Genomic DNA, 24892 nt, shown 5'->3' on the forward strand with positions numbered 1-24892 from the left:
TGCAAGGATGAAGCATATTTGAAATTGCCAGCAGAGTTCTACGGTGTTCTTTCTTTATACCATTGGACGAATTAATATATCAACGAGTTTTACGAGTTTGTCTTTCTAATGAAAAAATGTATCGCTAGATTTTAAAAGTTTTTTATATCGTTAGATAGATCAACGAGTTGCATGGAGGCGAGCCTGACCTCGCCCAACATATTCTAATATTTTAGCAAAATTCTCCAAGATTAGAATTTATCTGTATCCTTAATCGCATTAGATACATATAAATTTCAACTTCAAAAACATTGATATGGATGACGTTCTCTTGTTATTTTCTCCGATTTTAATTTTGAAACGGGTGGATAGATAATATCCTTATAAATCAAATACTATATAAAAGTGAAAAACAATCTACAAATTCAAGACCCGATAGAACATTTAGCAAGGTCCACAAACCACTCCCGATGACGGCGAGGGTTTTAAATCATAGAGGGTTGCCATTAAAAGGATTGAGGCCAGCGTAGCACGCGAGAGCACCATAATACGACGAAATTTCTCATGGCTTCTACAATAGATCGCGGCACGCGTTACGACGATGGCCATAACGGTTGATAAATGAGTAAATTCTCTGGCTTCCATTTAAGCAAAGTGTCGACCGCTGCTACGTTCGTCTTCCCTTCGTTTCCGGGCGAAAAAGATCGTCTCGTGAAAAACGTTCGCGTTATCAGTTTTATCGCAGCCAATGGTTGTATCCTGCGTGAAAAATTGTCATCTCGTTTCCTGACCGGCCGCTTCCTCCCTTTGCCCCGATTAATCGAGATTACACGAGATGTTGTACGAAAACGCCGACAAAAGAGATTGCGTGGCGATTAGAAACACCTTACTGCGAAATTATTCGGCGCGCTGTCGCTTCCGGCCCACTTTGTCGAAACGTATATGTGATTGTTAAGCAAAGAAAAACGACTTCTTCCTGGGGTCGAAGCACTCCGCTCCATCTGAAAGCATTTTCTCGAGCAGAAACTGACGACCGTTTCCGCGGAGAAAGAGATGCTACTTGCAGTTAGCCATGGGCGAAATAAGAGATTAAAGCACTCGAAAGTTCATCTTTATTTATAACTTCGGCGGCATTTATTTCGCTTTGATAAAATTTAATTTAATTAACATCAATCAATTATTAATTGAAATTTAGATCGATATTTACTAATATCTACGTTGCTACTAATTCGAAGCAATTGTTACACAAAACCTTTATACAGAAAAGAAAAGCAAATTCAAGGGGAATTTAGGGGTCGATCGACCTCCACTTAGACCAAAAAAAGTTTACCTTTCTTTGTATTTATAAAATTTAGAATTACTGGAATTTATATCTATATTTGTTAATGCTCGTATAGACACCAATTAGGAAGAATAATTACGTAAAATCTCCATAAAGAAAATTACGTAACTCGAAAACAAACTCAAGAATCAATCAACCTTCACACCAAACCGGCTAGCAGCGAAAACGTTCAAAACCATAAACATGGATAGAAGGCTAAAAAGGAAGCACCCAGCAGACCTCACAAAGGATATAACCTAGCAAACCCGAGGATGGTACCCCGCTGGGGTTAGCCACCTACATGTTAATATAACTGTTAAAAAATTCTACCAAATGTCCAAATTGGACAAATTGTGAATTCAAATAATAAATAAAAAAAAAAACCTTCGCTCCAAAAAAAAATTCAAATTTTCACCACTTCTGATAACGAATTAACCAGCACGTAAGAGAAAAAAATGTATGTGTTATCGCTATTGCTATCTACGAAGATCGATGCGCGTGAATTTAGTGGACTATCGCGTGACTGTATGTGACTGGAGAAGAGGAGCGCGGTAACAAGATTATGCGATGCGCGTAAGTGCGGTAAGAGTTGGTTGCGTTCCAGTTTCTATGCACGCCGCGCCGCGCCGGTTCGTCGTTTCGTTTCCTCGGAGCGAGACGGGTGAGTCATCGGGTTCGTTTCCTGCTGTTGGTAGGTCCGTCATAGCGCGTTCGAGTTAACCTGACGGGATCGTGCGACGCGGGAGGGTTCGGAGGGCGGAAGAAGGGTCCCTCGGGTTAGAACCTGTGTTTCTGGGCCTTAAAAGAACCGCCCGGGATTGGACGGTTGCTAGGCACGAACCTGTTCTTTCGAAAAATCACGTGATTCATCTCGGTTCTGACTAACCTGCCTGATATTTCGCTGAATCCCTTCGATGCCTTTCGCCTTGATGAGTCAATGGTCGCAAACACCGGCCCGTTGTGTGTACATATAAACAATGCGACCTGGTGGGACTACCTGTACTCGTGGTCGATAGCCACGGTGTGTTCATAGTATTTAGATAGATTGTCACCTGTGTTTGATCCGCGATAACGAATGGAAACGATAAACGAATTGGAAACAGACTAAGTGTATTCTTCGAGGACTGCGTTACGTAAGCACGTCAAAGCTTTATTCTGTGATTGCCTTCTCTTCGATCAGTTTGCAATATGAACGAGAAGCGCATAAAGCAAATGGAAGGAAAAATCGTCTAGATCAACAACTGTCATTAATCATTCCCAACAACCTAATAAATCTCTTTAAACAAAGTCAACATGTATGGCCCCATTTTCGGTAAAGAGCAAACACTTCGTACACATTGTAACTGCAATTCGTCGTCCAAAAGGAATTCTCGATGACAATATGCGTATGTGTGTATGTAGCTTAAAACTCGTACGAGCCAGTTAAAGTGCGTAGAAGATCACGTAAGCGGAAAAAATACTCACATCGACTAATTAAATATAGAGGAATTCCTTGGTGATTGTATCATCCCTTGATAGCGAATTTTTACTGGTTTGATAACAAGCGGCGCGCGCCGCTAGCGATCAGGGATTCTGTTTGGTTTCTTGGTGAAAATCGCAGGAGTCATCAGCCTGGTATCTGCCAATGGTGACGGAGGCGGCGAGCAGGTTACACCAGGATTGGCCAAGTAAAACGTAGCGAGACCCGAAGCAGCGTGCTGTGATTGGTGGAAAACAAGCGGAGCCACGTGTCCCGAACCCCTCCGTCACAGCCCATAAATCTCGTCGAGATTAAGCTAGCCACCGACGCGACCAACATTTTCAAAATTAGTCTTCGAGAGCTTGCTTTCGTTAAATCATCGTGTACTCCAGATTTAGTCTAGACATCACAACCTGTTGATATTCGAAACAGTCCAACGTGTTTTGAAAATAATCCGACTGCTCCAGCTCGTGAATCTTCCATTTCGGTGAGTAAATGTATCGAAGTTGCCATTTCTCTTTTATCGATCGCACATGATAAACTTTACATTTCCTCGTTCAACGTATGTGACACGCAACTTGCATCCGTATAAGTAATAACCACTTTATTTAACGGGTCTCGAAAATCACGTCTACATTCGATTACCAAAAACATTCCAAGATAGTACGTTTCGAAATAGTGCGAAAAAAATACTACAATACCGTTTAATAGAGTAAACATCCTAAAATACAGAACTTAGAAAATTATACGAAGGAAACGTTCCCTGTTATTGAACAGATCTTGAATATTTGTTCGTCATCGTTGAATTGAAGGTCGAGTAAAAACACATTATCGCGGTAAAACAATGGACACGTGTAACACGTAGTCGTCGTAGGAAAGTTTCGTATTAGCGGTTAAACCATTGTCACGATTCAAGGACAGCTAGCGAAATGCCGTCGTATGCACCAAATAAACATCTACGATGAAACTGCGTCATAGACCGTTAGATCGAAAAACACGCGAGACTAAATGTCTATATCAGTGTTTTAGACAAGGTCGAGGAAATTGTTATCTGACGCGTGGCTGAACACTCTTTGGGGAAGACGCACGATTATCGTCGTCGTTGCAACATTACGCGAACCGTGCATGCAACTTCGGTATACATGGCTTTATCTGAAACAGATACCGTTTTATTAGCCTGCAAGGGCAGGTTCTGGACTGCCGAGGTTATCGTTAGAGGCCGGCATGTCCCACGATTAGCTCGTCTGATGATACTCTTTTTGTCCTGCCTAAACGAACTATATTCCTATCTATCGGACCTTGATGATACCTCACGTTCACTGGTTATCTACGATTTCCGCGCGTCTACCTGCATATTACGCCCTCACAGCTGGGAATGCACGTCCATGCACCTGCAAGCGCACCAGGCTTACTCACTGCGCGAGCATTCGTTTGCTCTCATCCGATTGCTCTCCGCTTTCTTCTTTTGGAGCCAATTTTTGCTTTTCATCCTCTTATTCTTTTTTTCTCTTTCCCGATTTTTTATACACGCGGAGAAGTTCAAATGTCCTTTTTCTTTTTACGCAATTTTTTAAATAATTCTAAACATTTCGCATCGTTGAAGGTTGAAATTTGCGGAAGAAGGAAATCGAAAGCTTCCAATGTTGGAAAGTTGCGTACGACCTTGAGCCATGTCGACGCTGCGGTTTACAGTAGCGTAATTCGACGAATACGACCTGGATTCCAATCACGATGACCGCACCGCGTCCGGCATTTTTAGGAACGTTTCTGTTTGCCAGTCGAAGTTTCTGAGAAGTTTGCAAGTTGGAGTAAAGTGATATGTAAACTGATCTTCCAGATGTTGATGTATCTTCTGATAACTCGCTCAATCAATTCAATTGGCAATTACTTGTTTCTTCGGTTAGATTAATCGATTCTATGGAAAATGTCATCGACGAGATATTTAGGTATATAACATCTGTTCCTTCGTTTATCCTCCATATAATTCTATCACATGTCAAAATTTCTATCTTCTGCACACTTTTGATTCATTTTCACTTCTCGTACTTAGCATTCGTCGTAATAAAACAGAAATGTTCCCAGCTACTGATTACACTTTTTTTTACCAGTATCAGTGTAACGTTGATCAACGTCGGTTATCTGAAAGTTTAAGGAAAGTCAGTATCGATAGCGTGGCACGCGATCGTGCTACTGACCCGCCACACTTTTAAGCGAGTCACGCTGTGTTTACGAAGATGTCGATTGGTTCCGCGGCGCGTGGCGAAAAGAACCGGTATCTTGGTGAATCGGTTCGCGATCAGAACAGCCTTTGCGAGGAAATTTCGGTCGTTTCACAATTATGACAACGATGACGACAAAGTGGTTCGATGTTTTGTTGCTACTAGCACACAGAAGGCGACAGATAATCTGACTTTGCGGCCCCTCGTTATCGCATCCGCAAACACCCTCGCGAATTCTTCATTTCCGCTGTTCGATTTACGAATCTCGTGTAGAATAGTCACGTCCTTCACAGACATGATTGATATAATTGCTTATCGTGAAGAAAAACGATCTGCTATCAAATATCTGCTACAACTTATATAATCGACCACGTCGAGCCAAACTTTGTTCTATGCCTGTCCATGACGATTTGAAACATTTATGGGAAAATAGATGGACTGAGAAAGAAATATTTCGAATTCATATGTGCTAATTCTAATGAAATTTATCTGAGAGATAGCCGAGAGAATATTTGAAAATCGTTAATGCTAAAGAGGTGAAAACAATTCATAAAGCAAATGGTTGAAATTATATGTAAATACTCTTTAAAATGTTCTTAAAAATCAAATCCTAGGAATTTGGAAGGTGTAAGAATAAAATTTTGTATCCAAAATTCAGTTTTAAATAAAGTAGGTACTTAATTATTAATAAAAAAATTAGTAAAAGAAAAATATTAAGATTCATGGAGATTATAAAATAAAAGACACTAATCGGAACGAGTATGGTGTAATAGGCAGATAGAAATGGCTATTAATTTTGTGAAGTAGATGATTTTGAAATTTCTGATACTTCCTGGCGACGTTTCAAGCTAAATTATGAAGATAGGAGAAAATATATTTAACATACTTAGTGAATATTTTAATTTCATTTTATTCTAGTGTTGCAACGAATATCGATTCGATAATGAGCAAGAAGCTAAAAATAAATGTACATTAAGATACATTGGAATGTGATAAGGAAATTGATAAACGTTGTCTACCAGACAGACTTTGTAGAAGGCTTGACGCCTTGGCAATTTTAATGAAACCCAATGAACAATTAGCGTGACAATTAGCTCGACGAACTAAACGTACTTTATAAAACCACAGGAAGTAAATCGATAACACAGAAAAATCACCAACGAACAATCACAAATAATATTTCATTCTCTTCCCAACATGCTATATAATATGATAGGTCTCAAACAAAGAGCAAACAGCGACGATATATAACGTTATCACGATCGTAATCCATCGTCTCAGATCGTATCGAAGGTATCGAAAAAATCGTTCTGAAGTCTTAAAAATCCGAGGGGAATAATTTCCTCTGACATTGAGGTGCTCACTTATCGAGAAATCCCATCGCGTTACGTGTGCCCGCGTGCACGTGTCTCTGTGCTTTCGTGACTGACGTTTGTGCACTTCTCGGAACGCGGAGTTCTTTCACTTCGACTGCTCGGTACGCGTTTACCGAATGGACGCTTTCAGAATTACAAAATTGCCGATATTAGTCGCGTCTTCGCACCTGCGCACTCTATAAATCCATCTTCATGCGCTCCATTTCGCTACGAAATTCAACAATTTTCTACATGTTTCTCTCGTCGTTCTATCACACTTTTCGCTGATAAAAGTGAAAACGCGTATTTCTGACGCGATTTGCAAATACGTTGCTCGTTGTAGACGAAGAAGGAGGAAAAACCGAAGGGACACGTAATTGGATATCGATACCCGGTTCTTACGTTTTCGCCGGTCATTCGATTATCACTCACTGGAATCTTTTGTAACTTTTAAGCAGCGATGACTACAGATGTAAATGGGTTTTTTTCCTGATGCTTATCGAGCGATCCCGTTTCGATACCGGAAGATAAAACCGTTTTTATTGCTGTTTGGTTAAGATTTTCACACAAATCGATCTCATCTTTTCGTTTTGTTACACGAGGTATTATAAAACACTCAATTTGTAAATTCGATGGAACGAACGATAATTCTTGCGACTTTGGAACGTGATGTCATTGACGATGGAATGAAATCGTTAGGGTAAGCTTGAGACACGAGATTCGCTCGTGAATTACAAATAATGCACGGCCACAGTTTTCCGGCTATTGTTATTCGATTCATTTTATATTTTTTTAGTTACTGCGCTTGGTTACTGACTTTTTTATTGTGGTACGTCGCCGTAAGGTCATTACGCCGTTTTAATAATTTCTTTCCGGTCCGGCGAGTCGACATTTGCACAAAACAAGCAATAAATCTAGTTCGATGAACCGGCGGGATAGGGTGAATGCACCCGATAATCCGATAAAAAATGATAAGAAATGCAATTCGTACCATCTACGTGATAAGCTGAGTCACCTTTTGGATGTGATTCTCAATCGTGCTGCTTTTTTGTACGTTAATTTCGTTGCTTCAAGTTTTACGCGAGATTAAGTTACCTGACAACGGATGTAGATTAAATCTACATTGCATGTAAGAATCGTTACAAAGGAAATTGCATATGTAATTGTTTTCATTAAAGACAACTGCAATATCAGAAATCTTGCAAAAAGCCTAGTTCACATTTTCTACAATTATTTATAAAGCTTCACCGTCGCTTTTCCTAAGTATATTTAATCGAATAAAATTCTAACTCACTTTTTCGTAAATCTTGTAACATGTTACGACAATTTCAGTACGGCATTCTAGATAAATAGAAATACTGCACGAGAGTTTAATGTTACTCCGACATAAAATATAACAACAATTAAGAGGAGAATACATTTAATAGCATGTTTAACGATTCGTTTAAGAAATGTTGAAATACGATTAAAGTAACTCTCGTCCACGATTTTTCCTGACCCTGTCCGCCTTCAATGACCTCGCTGAGAACTTTCATTCGTATCCTTGCATCGTGGCCAATTACTCGTCCAACTGGCGAGTTTTTGCAGCCAGTATGAAAGACGCTTACTAACGTTGCTCTTACTATTAACCTCGTAAACGACAGCAACGTGTGTATAATGGTAGAAAGGACGAAAAACGTGTTCTCGTTGCCGATCGACGGGTATCATCACCAAAATATCATTTTTGGAGCATGACGTAGAGCCTTATCGTTGAGTTACCGTAATCACGCAGAATACGTACGCCAGTTCCTTTATCTCTGTTATTTGGTTTCTGTTACGTATAACACTCGTGTGTGTAATCTTTAGAAGGAATTTACTCGTGGGAGTACAGTTGGAGAGTTATCGACAATTTTTCGAGTGCAAATGCTTGAAAGTAAAGAGTTACTATGATGTAAAATAAATTTCCGATCGTGGTTTGATGAGATTTAGCGAATTTCCACGGATTTCCCGTTTTCTCATTTTTTTGTTATTATTTGGAGAAACTTTCTGACAACATAGTATTTTGATTATTTTATACAAAAAATTCAAGGGAAATTCAAGGTTGAATTTCAAAATGTTAAAACATAGCTGACCCAAAATAACATCCTACTATATCATACTATCGCCGTTAAAGTTCCAAAGTTCACGGAAAATGTGACAAATCTTGCAATAAATGAATGTCCTACTTTCAAATTATTCGGACCTCAAACTTCTTTTTAAAATCAAAATCGAAGACACACAACAGGCTGGCTGATCTCTTAACACCCTTATATCGATCGAAGATTTCTCTTTGAAAAATGAGCACCGGTGGCGTCCCTCTAAATCCCAACGAATTATCCTTGCTTCACGGCACGTTGCCAGAAGAACGAACGCTGAGAAATCTGCGACGAGCGTGATCCGCCGACAAAAGGGGATCATCGTGCGCGCTGGAAACAACGTGGTGCAGGTTCCTGGACCGGTGACCAGCGTGTCCGCCCACGCGAGGATGCCGGTCGTTCTAAAAATATACAATCCAGTCGGAGCATACGGTGCTACCGGTTTTAAATCTCGCCCGCTACCGGCCAGGAACCGATTCAATGCTTTCCGTGGAAATAAAACGAAAGACCCGGGCCACACCGACGACAGAGAGCCACTTCCGAGCCGCTAAACTCGTGAATCGTTAACATTGATCGCTTTAAGGATAGTTAGACGACCAGAATCGCTGAGCTAAATATCATACGATTCGATAGACGATTGCAGGTTGAAAATCACAGTGGTGTAAGGCCACTGTGAATTTTCATAAAATAGTGTTCTACGTTATTCTTTCAAACGATGAAAATGTATTGACACTAAGTTGCGACATATTTAATTATAAAACTAAAGAGATGATACCTTTGAAAAATAAACTATGTATTTAAATTGAGATTAAACAGACAGCCAATTAGAATAGTTTGACCTAAATGAAAAAGAAACGGAGTAGAAATGATCCTGCAAGCGTTTAAAATTCAGGATGGTTTGAGTGAAATATTATTAAAAAAATGTATTTGATAAAATTAAGAAAGAATTTGATGTTTTAAAGTATATGTTATGTCAGAATTTAAATAGGACTTTGCAATAAACAAGACAGGGATATGAGGATATGAGGATAGGTAGTCTTGAATTGAAAAAATGTAACTTTACTGTAACTGATACTGTTGTAGTGATCGATGAAGATAAGATAAGCTTATACTTCCTTATAAACGCGAGCAGAGGAGAGGAGACAGTTAGTAGTGATCGAAGTTACTAAAGTACAATTTGATAAAACAGTGAATCTTATCGCTTTCATGTAAGTCAGCAAAATCAATCTTTCAACTCGTTTCTTCATCGTACTAGATACTACATGAAAATTAAAGAATTACTTTTACATCCAGTTCACATTTAACTAACAAATTTGGATTGTCGGGCGGTATTTGGCTGGTATTCAGAAAAAATACCTATGAAGAAAAGGAAAGTGGAAGGAAGATCGTCCGAAACAAAACGTTAGTAGCACTATTGCTTCATGTATCTATCATTATCTTCGCTCTCGATAAGGTTTCACCTTACTGTTTCACCGGGAAATCAAGTTTTCCAGCGATATAATCGCTCCCATCCTCGCTCGAACGCAAAAGGATCAAAGAAATGATGGCAATCACGTTACGAAGGTAACTCGGTAGCCGCATCTCGAGATTACCAACTAATTAAGATCCCAATAAAATCTAATCTACGCGCCAGTCATAAATCACCGTACGGACAGACAAACGAATGAAAGGGTTCGCGACGTGCAGAAGTAGTTCGTGCTCGCGTTCTCGATCGACGTTTCGCCGATCCAGTCAATTAATATTTTTCTGCATCCGTGCAGGAAAATTTGATTAACGGTACAAGCCGTGCATCTGCCTAGACTTAGATTGTGGCTCGCGTGAAATTGTTGCCTATAAACTGTAGCTGGGATTAAGGATCGATCTGTCGATATCGATGTGGCATTCTCCATCAGGATAGACCCGCTTCTCTTCTCGTCGACTCCAGTTTCTATGGTCCGTGGCAGTAATGTCATCTCTCTGTAACGCCATCCCTGATACACGAAGGACTCACCTGGCCTTTAACTGCCTCTCTCTCGTTCGTGTTCTCTCTCTTGATCTCTCTCATCTGATATCCAATGACAATGTCTCTCGGCGCCGTTCCCGCCATTAATCTATTCTCCTCTTGTGCCTTGTCGTCAACCTGCCCCGGTGAATGCAGATAATCCACGATCGTTCGTCGATTCGAGTGACTCGCTTGCTCGATCATGTTGGAATCGGTGCATCGTACTTAGGATAATGCGTGTACGTATACTTTGCCCGTTCGACGGTTTCGTTGGACTCTTTGTCTCGCGAGAACGGATTTGCAAGTCGGATCGCGAAAAATGATTATTCGGTGCCAACAAGCTATTGTGTGACTACTATGCGTAATTCTGAAAACTTGTACGGATAAAGAGTATCTTGATTTAACGTATTAATCGATCATTTACGATAGTATTTTCCTAATGAATGTAGTAATACTTAGTTATAAATGTTTGTAATTTCCGACTATTTCTAAATTGATCTATGTTTTTGTTTCAGTTTTTTTATAAGCCTGTCTTAGATTAAGAGATATAATCATTAACTATTCTATATTACATAGTATTAGCATTGCATAGGTCAATGCCGTAGAAATAAAATGTTACAGGTTGTAAGTGATAATATAGGATTGTTTATATAAAGCATTTAATTATGTCAATTTTCGATTCTGCATTTTTTCCCCTTTTTTTTCTTCTTGTTTGATCCCATTGTCCCCGTGCAGAGTAATATGCCGATACTTATTTATGTGGTTTCATTGTACAGTGCGCTGGGTGTATCGTATGCATTGTGAATCAGCGCTCACAGTAGGAGCACATTGTATTCTTGTTTCTCCTCCTGTTTACCCATTCATTGGTCGCATAAAAAATTGTCGCTTAACCAAGCATCACGGTCCCAGAGATATCTGTCGCATCTTCGCAAATTATCGCGAAATTAAGACACCGTTGCGACTTTGATTTATTCATCGTTCAAAGTCGGTATTTTCACGTGCGTTTTATCTTAGTTTCGATGGAAAAACTGAGCAATTATTAGGAGAAGAATGGAAGCAGGAACGTATTTCATAAGTTAAATTATACAACGATGTTACTCGAGCTACTCTATCGCGATAATGCGAGTCGTTCTCGATAACTTTTCAGAGTCTATAATTCCATTTCCCGAAAACGTGAATGTATTGGTAAAACTCCATCAACTACCCCCGTGAAGTTGCTCGCAGAAACTACGCAGTTACGCTCGAGTGTCGCTCCGTCGTGTCATACGCGCCTCTACGAACCGTTCCGAAGTGCATACAACCGTGCCGCTCGTTTGTATGGGTTCCCTCTCACTCTCTCCTGTCGAGATCGCATTGCTACGTGCTACACGCTTTGCTTTGCTTTGCTATGCCTTCGCCAGCGTTTCGCGTCGGATGCTCGAAAGGAAAATCTTTTATCCTTGAGAGAACTATCGTTTTTACGATACGACTAATATACAAAACCGGAATAAAGAGAACAAAAGAAAAACGACAACGTTAGGAGAGGTTACAAACCTGGAGAAATGGCGCGCAAAATCTTCTGCCCGCGCTGCATTCGCCGACTCTTTCGAGTGAGTGCATCGTATCGATGTTTCGTCGACGCGTAAAACACGGGACATCGTGCCATGCTCGGTTTCGAAAGTTTTGATTTTCCTTCCATCTTTTTTACCCTACTTGACCCTAACCGGTAAATTTACAACGCTACGGACCACGCGCAACCACACGATTACACGTTCGCAACGTTCACACACACACAACCCCACTAGCGACTGTTCTTTTCTCCCTTTCCTCGCATCGTACGAGTCCGGATGCGCGCGCATCGTTCCCCCACTGCTGGAGCAACCGGCCGCGCGAGGCTAGCGGAGTGGGGTAAATCGGTTGCCGCCGCGAGGCAGAACGTGCGGGCCGAGTGGCTGAAACGAAAGCACAGAATCATTACCACGCTAGATCTCGAGGAGTGTAGACGTGTTTCTCGTTACCTAAGCTCAGTCGAGAGTTCTCGTGTCGCATTACTTTCTCTCTTGCACTTTTGCTACGTACACACGTGTGATAGTCGCGTCAAAGAGGACAGTAGCGAGACGCAACGTGTTATATAGCATCGACCGTGTGCGTGTGTGGGAATCGAAGAAACGGACGAAAGAAGTCAATTTTCCCTGTTCTATTCCCTCTCGCGCGAATATTTCGCTTGTGCTCGGTGTAAGAGAAAAGCAAATTGACGCTTTTGCCAATAGACTCAGTCAGTGCATCGTGTGTCGTACATTTGACCGGAGGACATTGAACTTTGTGCCATCGTCCCACGAAACGTTTTCGAACTGTCATCCATCCGTGCCTCTGTGGAGATCGTCGGACGTGCGAGCGCGCCCCCATCCATCTCGAACTTCGATATTCCAGTGAATCTCGACCGTCCGTGAAACGGAGTTCGATAATCGATTGAGTTCAACGGCAGACAGATTCCACTCATGGAAAGTGATCCATTCGAGGATCCACCTTATAGGCGTTGCAGGCGACGTGATTAAGACACGCGCATCGGATAGAGAAAGAAATCAGACTAATCGCACGCACAGTCGATCGCGTACTTATTCATTTTCTCGATCGTCGTAAATCCACGGATCACGATTTTCGTCAACTGGTTGGCGCGTTGCGTTCTTCTCTGGCCACGTGCGTTTTCTCTACGGACAATCAGTGACGACGATAGAGACCTTCGTAACCGCGGCGACGAACATTGAGCGTGCGCCGTCGAAGCTCGAAGGCACGTGTGTGGCCACGAAAATACCTTTTGTGTCGAATTGGGGAAAATTCATGTTTGCGATCCCCTTTGACTCTTGAACCGTCGATATTTTTCGATTTAACGGCGATTCTGTGCCTGCGGGGAAAAGAGAGTAGCGTAAAATAGAATCGAGAGAGAAATTTCAAAAAGTGGTAGTGCTTGATCCACTGACATTGGTTCGATTGCAGTGCCGAGACGAGAAGAGAGCAGCAGAGTATTCAAGATCTGAAAATCGTAGTGCACCTGCCACGATCGAGAAATGGCCATCCCATTCATATTGCCGTCCGACGACGAAGCAGAGGTCCAGGGACAGGAGCTGGAGCAACTGATGCTCGCTCTGTACGCCGCTCTGCAACAGGTCCTCCGAAACAGGAACGACCAGCATCCGTCACGAAATCGTGAGTTGAACGATTTATTAAAATTGGTTTGCACCTTTCTCAAGATTTTCCTACGCGTTCTGGTACAAATGTCGAACTATCCAGCGCAATGAACAACATGTTGAGTTTATGGCCTCAACTTTAGTTTATCTTTCGATAGAAAGGGACGAACAATCGACTACCGTACTTTGCGTGGTCATGTGGCTCGTTGACACGTGCCACGGCCGCGTCTTTCTTGTTCTTTCCACTTGGTCCCGGTCTCATGGCTAGGATGTATCCATTTATCTATTGGATAGATCCAGTCTTACCACGATATCCTTCCGACGGCTTTTCAGAAAGATGCATTCGAAGACCATTTCGAAGGGCGACCAAATAGAGGCAATTGCATGAGAAAATGACAATACCGTCCACGAGACGTTTTCTGATCGTCTACGGGGACTGGTGGATCTAGTCGAGAAAATATAAAAATAAATGTAGACACTCGGAAAAAGTTAAGCAAAATGCAAAAAAAATATTAAAATGCTTAACGTAATTCTTGTTATGTAGATCAATTTAAAAAGTTATTCGCAATATTGCAGCTATTGCTGCGACGCGAAATATTTATAAATACAGTCATTGTTGTTTTTTTGAACAGATGCTGTGAATTTTTGATACCCATATATGACCTATTTTCTTTACCTTATTTATTTATTTATTTATTGAAAAATGTATGTTTTTTTTCCTTACATTATTGATGATTTTGTAAACACCAATTGAAAATTGTTACTTTTTAATAAACTCTGAATACGTTGAGATTTATAATACGTGCGACGCAATTAATTTCCACTTCTCACACGCTGCAGCCGCGGGAATATACACTCGAGAGTAGGACAGCACGCTGCATATCCACTAGAAATGCAACACGTGGTTGTCGCGCGGTACAACGCGGATAACTTTCGAGTGGAACAACGCGACTCTGCAGTCAATTTCCTTTTCAAACCTGAAAGATACTTTTAGAATCATGTTTTTCATCGAGTTCCTATAAAAAAATCATAGATCATTCAAAAATTCACGCTTCATATTCATTTCACACACGAAGTTATCCGAAATGGTTCTCTTCGAAATTTTTTACATAAGTAGGAGCACGAGTATGTCACCGATTTCCAATGTTAATTTTTTTTATTGATCCTCAGGGAAAAGACAGAAAGTGGGTTATGTGGGCGTTTAGTAAAATATTTCGGTGGTTGTAATTTCTGATTGCGAGAAAAAATTACAAAAAGTCAACTTTTTCAGTGATATTTATCTTTGTTCATTATTTTAAGTATTGTATGTTCCCTAAAATATGTACTGATCAATCTGCAATTCTCATTCTGTTTCGTCATTGACAGCAACAAGACATAGAATTAAGTAGTCTGTTTCAATATACATAGCATTAATAACAGTAAAAATCGAATATAATTTCCGTGCACATTATACTATGATAGTTTGCTTTTACTAAAAATTAAGCGTCAAATATATAAATTATGGTTTCAGAGGTTCGATATATAAATTCTCTGCCAACAAAGAATTACTTCTTAATCAATTTGCAGATGTAAAAAAACGATTAATCGCTATCGAAAGCGCAACAAATTCGTCAAAATTAAGACGTAGAATATAGGGAAGTTTGCTTTGTATTATTTAGTAGGACTCACGATACACGCGAACGTTCGTAAAGTCGCGGAACGATCGTCGTTTCGTCCAGGTCGTTGACACGCGTCGGCTGTTGCACGATTTGTCGAAAATTCTGATACATTTGACAGCGGTCGTTGTCCCATGAGTCAGCGTCGAAAAATTTCGGTCCATCGCGATGGTTGCGAGATATCCCGACACCTTTTGCCGTGATTTCGCGGACGTTCGAGAGAAAACGGACACGTAGGTTGTGAAACGCGCGTGTCATCGCGTGATTTACATTTGCCCGTCCTTTCGCGTGATTAATTTGATTCCAGTTTCAATGTCTTCTTAGGTCCTTGTTCCTTAATGCTCTGACGCTTTTTCCCAGAATTTTTAGTAATTTACATTTGCGCTCGCTTTAAAGAACATTGTTCAGTAGTGTTTTCTTTTCTTGGAACTAATTACAACTAACGAAAGAAACGACGCCATTCAGTAAGACGATCGTAGATTCGTGATTTTTATTTGTTCAAGTAGATTGATTAGAATATAACATGATAAAGGTAACTAAAAAATGTCATCCTTGTTGCCTCATGACTTTTAGCTGCGTGTATCGCGATTGACTCTTTGCACTTCGACAATTTTTATTATATAATCGATCAATAAATTTTAGTATACATTTTGCAGCGAAACTTTTTGAAACCAGAAGTTTAGTTTCGGGAAGAGAACTTCCCTTCTCTGTCGTTTCATCGATGAAAACAAAATCAAATAAAAATTGCCTCAATATCATTGGCTGTAACATGAATGTTGTAAAAAAGGTTAAACTTGTGGAAGGAAACTTTCAAACTGCGATCCTTCTAATCACGATTCTCATAATCACCATCATGTGCACTTGCTTTCAACTTTGTCCATTAGTTTCTCAACTGTCTCTTCTCGATGCAATCCTTCTTCATTGTAACAATAACCACGGAAATTTTGCTGGAACATACCACGCAAAAGACTGGCGCAAAGAGAAAACAGAAGATAAGAAGAGAGAGAGAAGGAGAGGAGCGAGCCAGAGGCGTAAATTGCGGTAACTTATATTCGGCGCATAATGAAACGCGGCTTTACGAGGGTGCAGCGAGCGAAAGGGGGCGAGTATAACAGATGTAGCGTGGGTGTAGAGGCGAGAGTATGGCAGACGATGTCCGGCCATGACCCTGCACCGCTGCTCGAGCCTCCTTTACGGCGAAAGAGACGGCGCGGTCGCTTGGATCGACAGGAGAGTAGGAGGAAAGAGACAGAGAGGAGGAGCGAGGAGAAAAGACCGATGGTCAGGCACACACCGGAGTAAAACGCGCCATAAAACGCGATGCAACGGCTCGTTCCCCGAATCTCGGATGTCGATCGTCCACCAGAGATTGCAGTATCGAACCGTGAACCGTGCCGCGACGATTGCTCGACGAGTGCCTCGATATCGTATCTTACACGCTTTCAAATAGTACGTATGTATATGGTGTATGGTCAATTCTGAAGAAGTTCATCAACCAAGAAATAATTTTTATGATACATTTTGAGGTGACTTTTTGAGTAATTTCATGGAAATTTGTTGAACCTTGAAAGTTATTTACGATTAAGTAGTCTTATGAAATTTGTTTCTCTTTCTTTCTTTTCCTTTTTGTTTTAATACTACAGTAGATGTTTTGCGGATTATTTATTGATTGCTCGTTTTGAAGTAGTGTTAATAGCTATAAATGCAGTTTTATTCAGAGACCAAGAAAGCGACGTCAGACTGCCAATTAGTTGAGACAGACTTTAGTTTCAAATTAGTTTAGAATTACTTGCGTAGCGACCGTAATTTTATAAACCACCTATAAAATGCTTATGATCGAGGGTCAATGCACCCTGCTCGCTCGAAATGCGCGATTAACCGCGAGGAAACGTCGTCAGATAGCATTCTGAATCCATTTTGCCGCAGTTTCACGGCAATACGTCGCTAACGAGCCTTTGATCTCGCCGAGCAGCGCATGGAAGTGTCCCGAAAGAAACCACAAATTGCATCCGGCCGTTGCAAGTGTGTTACTATTGTTTTGGAGTGACGCAACATTCCTTGAAAATATCACGCTCCTCAAAACAATGTACGTATGTATTTTTCCAGTAATCACGAATCCTCCCCACTGATTTAAGAAATGTTCTTTTTTATCGATCTCCCAAAGATAATATTATACCTAATATCAACCCTCTCGGACTCGATAAAGACGTTCTATACTACCAAAAGCCAAGGGAAAATAAGATGGAAATTGACAAGAATCCTCGTTAGAAAAATTGAATTACGCGTCTGTTCGTTATTTTTCAAACGAAAATAGGTGGCGTACGGTGTATGTGCGAGGGTCAATAACCATAGTTTGCCAGCGTGGTTTCGAGAGAAGATGCAGAATCTGGCGGACCGCGAGCGCGCCGTTGCATCGAGTCGGGGTTGGTTATTTATAGAAACAGCTGTGGCCAGCCCCGTTCCGAGTCTTCTCCCGTGACATTTGCAGAAAACTTCCACCTCGTCATCGTGCTCGCGTAAACGCGACCACGGTAATAACGATTACGCCGCGTTACCCGATCACGCTGGCTTCTTTTTTCTTCCGCCTATCCGTTTTCACTCTCGTTCTCGGCGATTCGTCTTGCTTGTCTTATTGTTGTCGACGTTACGTTTCAACGTTACGGATAACCCCTTCGCTAATGTTTTCGCTGCGAACCACGACGCCCGCGCCCCTTTCCCATCGCCCGAACCGATAAGAGAATCGAACTGTCCATGCCCCGCGATTCCGCTCTAATCGGAGGCGTTTAATTTCTCGGTAAGAGAAAGATCGGATATCGTCCGTAAAACGATAACCCTTCGACACTGAACTTCGTATTATGTTACATTGTCGTAAAGCCTGCGCTCGTATCGGTGCACTGAATTTCACAGTGAACTCGCCGTCCTCCCGGAAGACCAGTAGAATTGCCCTTTTCTTTTTTAAACTGCGAACTTGTTCTTTTTTTTTTTAATTTTATATATTAACATATTTATGATGGGTAATTTTATACAATTATGTAATAATTATAGGGACTAGAACTTTGAAATGTTCGATTTTGAATACGTAATAATCGATAATTGAAATTGATGTAAGACGTTCTGCTTCTCTTAGAGACAACTGACAATTACCGGCAATTATCGATATTTTATCCACATCATCGATTTCGCTAATTTTTTGAATATCTTGTCGGAGACACGATTCTGAACAACTTTTTCCTATACATATAACCGCCACTCGGCCTTAGTTTCCGAGATATACGCAAAAACCTGTTGGTACCAGTACAGTGAATTCTGCGTATAATTGTACGTCCGTGGCAGCGTATGCGTCAAGCTTGCCTGGTCTTATTTCAGCCATAAACAGATATAGTCCATATGTTAGCAATTAATGTTTTAATGTCTTAAATTGCATGGAAGAATTCTGAGAAATTGATGCGCCAAAATTTCGACCATTATATTACTTACGCGGATACAAAATTCCTTTATCTTTTTCTACGCTTCCTTTAAAACAATTTTTCGATTAGATGTTACTCGACAAAGTTACGCGAGTCGAATTCTGATTGTAATTCCTATCGATCGTTTCATTCTGAATTTACTTCATCACGGCTTTCCCAGCGGAAATCCCGAAGACGATCGATCCGGAACACGAAGAACGAAAGCACCGACCGTAGTCTATAGACTTGATGAAATATTGAAAGAAATTCGTCATTGACGATCGTCCGGTCCTCGATGGCCGTCTCCTTCCATTCATCCAACGAGCCTGGCGTTATTGGCGGAGCCCTTAAAATATTCATCGTACCAGTCCCCTCCTTCTCTTTCTTTTTCCTTCTTTTTTCGTGGTCGTCTCGTTGATAGTTCGTTACCGTCACTGGTGAGTCGCGTTTTATCTTCACGTCAGCAGAACAATGCCGTATCTTTCTTATCTATCCGTCAGAACCAGGTTTATTGAATTTTCTCACTTATCTCTGGCCTTTTTCGCTTCGATAGAAGCGAAACATTCACAAGATTCTGGTTGACGTCCCTGTTCACGAAAGAGGGTTAGCTCTAGATGAATCAGATCAACATCGTGTAAGTATAATTCCTGGCGAGGTTCCCGTTCTGCTCTACGCAATTCTCGTGGAAACATGTTTATTAATGCATAATGGAAATTCCGTTACTTCCGGAAGTTAACTTGCACAATATGAATCGTAGTAGATAGCGGATAATTCATTTCCTAATATCGTTCAAAATTTTTATCATATACAATTGCAACCGTCGTAGAATCCTTAGACGATTTCTAAGAAATTGAATTCCAAGTATTACAACATTTTTCAGAGTCATAGTTTAGGGTTCTACAGAATTGCATGTGCGAGGCAATTTTAAACCTATACACAAGTTCTCGAATATCTAAATTTAAAAATTCAGAGAGCAATCATAAATAGAACTTCCTACGAATTACCGAAAATCCTAATTCCACGTATACTTTAGTAATACTTCTACTTCTTTTATTTTCATAAAACCACTAAACTGTACTCAATCAATCGTTATCCAGATTTAAATGAACTTCTAATCGATGCAAGTGTACAGCAATATCTGTCACGATATTTTTCTCCGAAACAAACATCGGAACGATGTTTTTCGCATGACGGATTGTTTTCGACTTAACAAGCTAGTTGCCCGTGGTTCCGGCCAATTAACGTTCTTCTTGCCAGGTCGATTCTTATCCGCGGCGTCGCGTCGCGTCGTTTTTAATTAAAACTCTAATTGTACCGCTCGCCGCGTGCTTTTCACGGATTTCGGAGGTCGTTCGCGCGAGCTGGCCCCGTGGAATCATTAATATTCATTGAGACGAAGCGGTGAGCGTACTCCTGTCTTCTCCCCGCTCTTTTACTGTTATACATTTTTACGCTCCCCTGAGCGTATTCTTCGTAGGCGGCTCGAGCACGCGTCTCCAGCCGTACATGAAATTCGGCTGATTTTATCTGCCCGGCAACCCTTCTCCTTCGATTACCTCAACCCTTCGTGGTACGGTTTCGCTTATCGCGGCTCGTCATCGTGATTTTATCGAGCGTGAAGATCTACCGCTGTTTTTCCTCACGAGCTCCTCCAAAATACATCCTGATTATAGCGATCTCTAAACAAAGTGTACTTCTAACTGTTTTCAAGCGATTTCCATTATTTGATCGCCTTCGAATCGTTATAATCGTTTGTTGAAGGTTTTCTTCTTTTGCTTAAATGAGAAAGAAAGTTTTCTAAAGTTTCATCTCGGCTGATGAATATTGCTTTCATTATCACGATATGAATATTCATGGGAAATATTCAAATGATAATATCGATACTGTTTATATGGCTGCGTCGAAAGAAGCGAAGTATATACTGAAACCAACTGAACCGAACTGTGAATATGCGTTCCACGCAGACAGCTAAAGCTCGCAAAACCAGTTCTTTGTTTCTCTCGATGGAAGTTGCGACTGTTCACTTATAAAACTTATCGATAATACCTCCAACATTGTAGAGGCGCATAAAATATATCGGAAACCGACGTATTAAGCGAAGCAGAGAGATTTTTAAGTACATTACAGCGATAGAATATTCTATTGAATTGAATATTTTCTAATCAGAGAATATATTTTATCGTATGCATAATTCCGGAGCTTAAGACTATTCCATGTTCGTGGAATCTCGAGTTCCATCAGCTTAGTGGTATCGGTTTCCGCTTGATTCTCGGTCGATTATTAGCCGCGATGCAACAGGAAGAAAGAAACAAAGATAGAGGCTTGATTCGCTTGTAATTATAATCATCGAATAACGGTGGCAACACGTGACCAACTTGCAGTGGCGATTCGCCAGTTAACGATATAATCAGCAATGTGCAGCTTCTTAGTGATTATACCGCAAACGGAAGCTATGCATCGCTTTGTCGTTGCTCGATACAAGTAGAGCTATTCGATGGAGCGTATAACCTCTAGTTGCAGATCTACAGTGCTGCAAAGAATATTTCAACGTACTTTTCGATGGAATGTTCTTCGATCGGTTCTATACTTCATCTTCGTAATATTCCTTTTCCGTTATATAAAATATAGTTTGTATAAAAGTACTACTAAATAATACGAAATTTACTATACTTAATTATTACGACATGTAAATGGGTGTGCAAATACTTTCTACTAGAGGCACGTACCTTTGCACAGGGATTTTTTTGAAAATATTTCTTCCTCAAACATATTCATTTTCGTATGCAGCAAATCGAAACATTCGAATTAACCGAAACACTGGAAACTTAAAATAGATTCACGATTTTTCTACTCTCTGTTTCACCAGAATTTCCTCATCATCCATACACTGTAGGTCGAGCACAGAGACATTGCAAGCAATCAACTATGAACCTCGATTAATTCCGCCGACAACGAAATCGCGAGTCACGTAGTCAATAAGAGTGTAATCAATCGGTCGAGCGAGCTCCGGAACGTTTCCTCGATACGACTTCTGCACCGCAGAATCCGATCGGGCTTCGTGCTCGCGAACCGGTGGACAGAATTTATTGGGTAATCAGATAGTCGTAGGAAATCGATGGCCGGCCGCGTCGTGGCGCAACCTTGTTCCCTCATTTTTACAATTTTCTCGTTGGCCGTATCGCGATAACGTATCTACCGTAGCCGTTTCCATGCCGGGCAATCGCGTTGGTACAACGCGAGCACAAGATCTTGCCTCGTCGAAGGGAATTACTCGAAACGGCGAAAGATCGTTCGATTCTCAGGTGAAAAAATGGAGCACGCCGCGAATCGATTGTCCACTGCTAGTGTAGCGTGGTGGGGAACATTTATATCGGAGTTGGAGGTTTTACGAGATTTCCGCGAAGCGTTCGAAAGTCAAGCGAAGTAAGGTTTCGAGTAAGACGCAGAATCCGCTGCTTTTGTACGGTACGTTCACCGTGGTGCGATTTAAGGAACGTTACTTGAACGATCGTCCACATCCTGGAGAAATCATCGCGTATTTACGACTTCGGTTCTCTCGAATAGGCCCGGCGATATTTTCTATTACAGAACGAGAAATGTCGTACACGCGTAAGTTTGGTTGGATGGTTCGACTTTTCTTCGTGGTGACTCATTTGTGGTTTTACGTTTTATTGTGTTAAACTGACAATAACATTTAATACGTGCCTGGCGTATACATATGTATATCTTGAAATTTTATCGACTTCCTTTATAAATGAAGATCATATGGAGAAATATAATCTATGTTTCCTACCTTTAACGAGGAAACAACTTTAAAATTCAATGTATGCCGTTAATTAATTTTAACTAATTAACTATGTTATATTTACATTTTAACGGCAGAGCAACTACACCAAACAATTATATTGTAATGTAGAAGCATTGAGAATGACTTAGTTGTTTAGACGTATTGTAAAAGTAATTACTGAAATCGATTAAAGAATCTTGTCTGTCATTTCTTGAAAATATTTTTGTACGGTAAAAGTCTAGCAAAAGCGCCTCAAAATTCACCCTTTTAATTACCGAGTGACATTTAAACTCAGAAGATCGACGTAAATAGACCGATCTCGTATTTCCACCTGCGCCCCATATGTATGCATGAACCGAACGTACTTAACAGTGACTCCATGGAAACTCCAAGACCGACTACCAAATCGCGTAAAAATGAATTTCCATTACAGCCTCAACGGGAGGTTCTGACGAAACGAGCAACCGATCATTGGAACGACGTAGTTCGTCTCATTGTCTCTGAAAAGCCGCAAAAGCGTGACACGATAAAAACTGAGCGCGCGTTCGCCCGTATACGCTCGACACCGCTCGCGATTCGCGAGTGTTTCCACGCGCGAGTCGTCGTCGCGCGCGCACGCGTCTCATTGGTGTGTATCGCGGCTGCAGCGGCCTTGAGAGGGGTTCTTTGTGCAGTTGAGCGTTCACCACTGCTCACGTATGCTGTCAGGCACACGTACACTCGCACCTACGCACACATAGGTGCGGGAGATCGCGCTCGCGCTGCTAGGGTTGACGTTACACGTATACTGTAACAAGTTGCGTTGCACTTACGCGTACAAAGGGCGCTCCATGTGAGTCACGTGCTCGCATATGCTGCCAGCGTTCAATCTGCTCCCACTCTTCGCCCTTTTTTCGTCTCTCTTTCTGCCTCTTTGACATAACGCGTGTACATAATGTACATTGTCTCTCGCGTGTTCCCGCTGGTCCGTGTACACTCGAAATTTCCCCCTCGTTCCGCCACTTTTCTCTTTTTTCCCTTCTTGTTCCTGTTTTTGCTTTCTCGAGTTCCCTTTTTTTCCACCGCGTATTATCTCCACCGCTCTATCTCTTCGTGGAACTCCTTTTTTTTTTCTAGCCGTACATTCCTTGCTTCGTCTCGTCAACCCCGTTTTTTTGTCTAAACGCCTTTCCCCTCTCCTCGTTGGCTCACGATCCTCCTCCTCCTTGTTCCAACCTTCTTGTTCTTTATATACTCGTTTCACGTCCCCTCTATGTACAACCATTCTCCTCTCGAGTCTTTTTCGTCGGTTCCAACCCGACGTCCCCGCCCTCCAACCGCGTGTGCACGTCCTCTCTGATGCACGCGGATCCAATGTCCGCGCGCGAGACCGCGAACGCAGCGTGCATGCGGGTGTTGGCCACGTGCGCGCTGCACTTTTTGCCCCGAACGCTTTTATGGGACGCGCGAGCCGTGCTCTTCTCGTTCCCCCTTTAGTTGCTCCGCTCACGAAGACGAGTTCTTTCGACCGCATCGCGAAGAACTGGCTTATCGAGAACTCAAGTTACCGACAAACTTTTAATATCTTGCCATTATATTATGTACCGTGGAACCAGGAGAAAAGCGAATGAAATCTCAACGCGAGTAAAAGCGGGTCGCCTCGAATCTCACAGGAAAGCGCGCGAAAATTGCACGGCTGTAAGAGGTCGAATATAGTCGAACTTCCCCGGGGCATAAATTAGAATTAGGCTGGCCGTTTGTCATGCTGAAGGCGGTCGTAAATCGCGAGCTGACAGAATCCGTGCTAATAATCATTCGCGTGCATTGATAATTACAACAGATCGTTACATAAATCGGTTTTGGAATAGGCTGGCGTTCACACCAGCTTCGTGTTCCATCCAATATACATATTGGCATGTGTGTGTAGTGACATTTTACGAGGAAAATCGCGAGGTAGAAAGCGAAGCGAGACCGTCGATACGTTCGGATAAGCGCAGCTGTTGTTTTGCAAGCGGTGAAAAGCCTGTCGTTTGCTAGAGATTTCGCGATCGAGCAGTTCGATGCGAGTAGGCGACGATGTGTGGCCGATGCGCGCGCGTACGGGTTGCACAAGCGAAAGAGAGCCTCAGGAGAGTGTGGCCTGAGTATAGTGGTGCGCGTGCGAATGCTAGCGCGGACGTTTACTCGAAATGTCAAGGATGCAACCGCGCGAGCGCACGAGGGCGCACGCGCGCGCGCCACTGCGACCGGTCCCTGAGACAATGGCGGCCGGAGGCGCGGAGGAATTGTTATTTTGTCACGCATGGCTTCGATTTACGCGCACGCGGCGAACATCGCGCGAAAAATCCGCGCGCTTAAATGTTTCTGGCAGCCCACAGGCGCCAACTGTTCTTCGCTTATGAAAAGATGGATTTCATAGCTTGTCGGTGGATG

The 24892-nt window shown here is 41.7% G+C and overlaps 1 protein-coding gene across 2 annotated transcripts in view; it reads left to right on the forward strand.

Moving 5' to 3' along the window:
* The first annotated feature begins 3002 nt into the window (after positions 1-3002).
* Positions 3003-24892, forward strand: part of LOC126918216 (uncharacterized) — a 42719-nt gene continuing 20829 nt past the window's right edge. Inside the window, exons 1-3 of one of the 2 annotated variants that reach the window (XM_050725906.1) lie at positions 9572-9655; positions 9741-9848; positions 13402-13611. In XM_050725906.1, coding sequence (XP_050581863.1) covers positions 13473-13611 — 139 coding nt within the window. In that variant the 5' untranslated portion in view covers positions 9572-9655; positions 9741-9848; positions 13402-13472. Of the gene's footprint in view, positions 3247-9571; positions 9656-9740; positions 9849-13401; positions 13612-24892 lie in introns of those variants that run through there. The other variant, XM_050725905.1, reaches the window with a different exon arrangement.

Source organism: Bombus affinis, chromosome 7 (assembly GCF_024516045.1).
Source record: "Bombus affinis isolate iyBomAffi1 chromosome 7, iyBomAffi1.2, whole genome shotgun sequence".
Taxonomy (NCBI): domain Eukaryota; kingdom Metazoa; phylum Arthropoda; class Insecta; order Hymenoptera; family Apidae; genus Bombus; species Bombus affinis.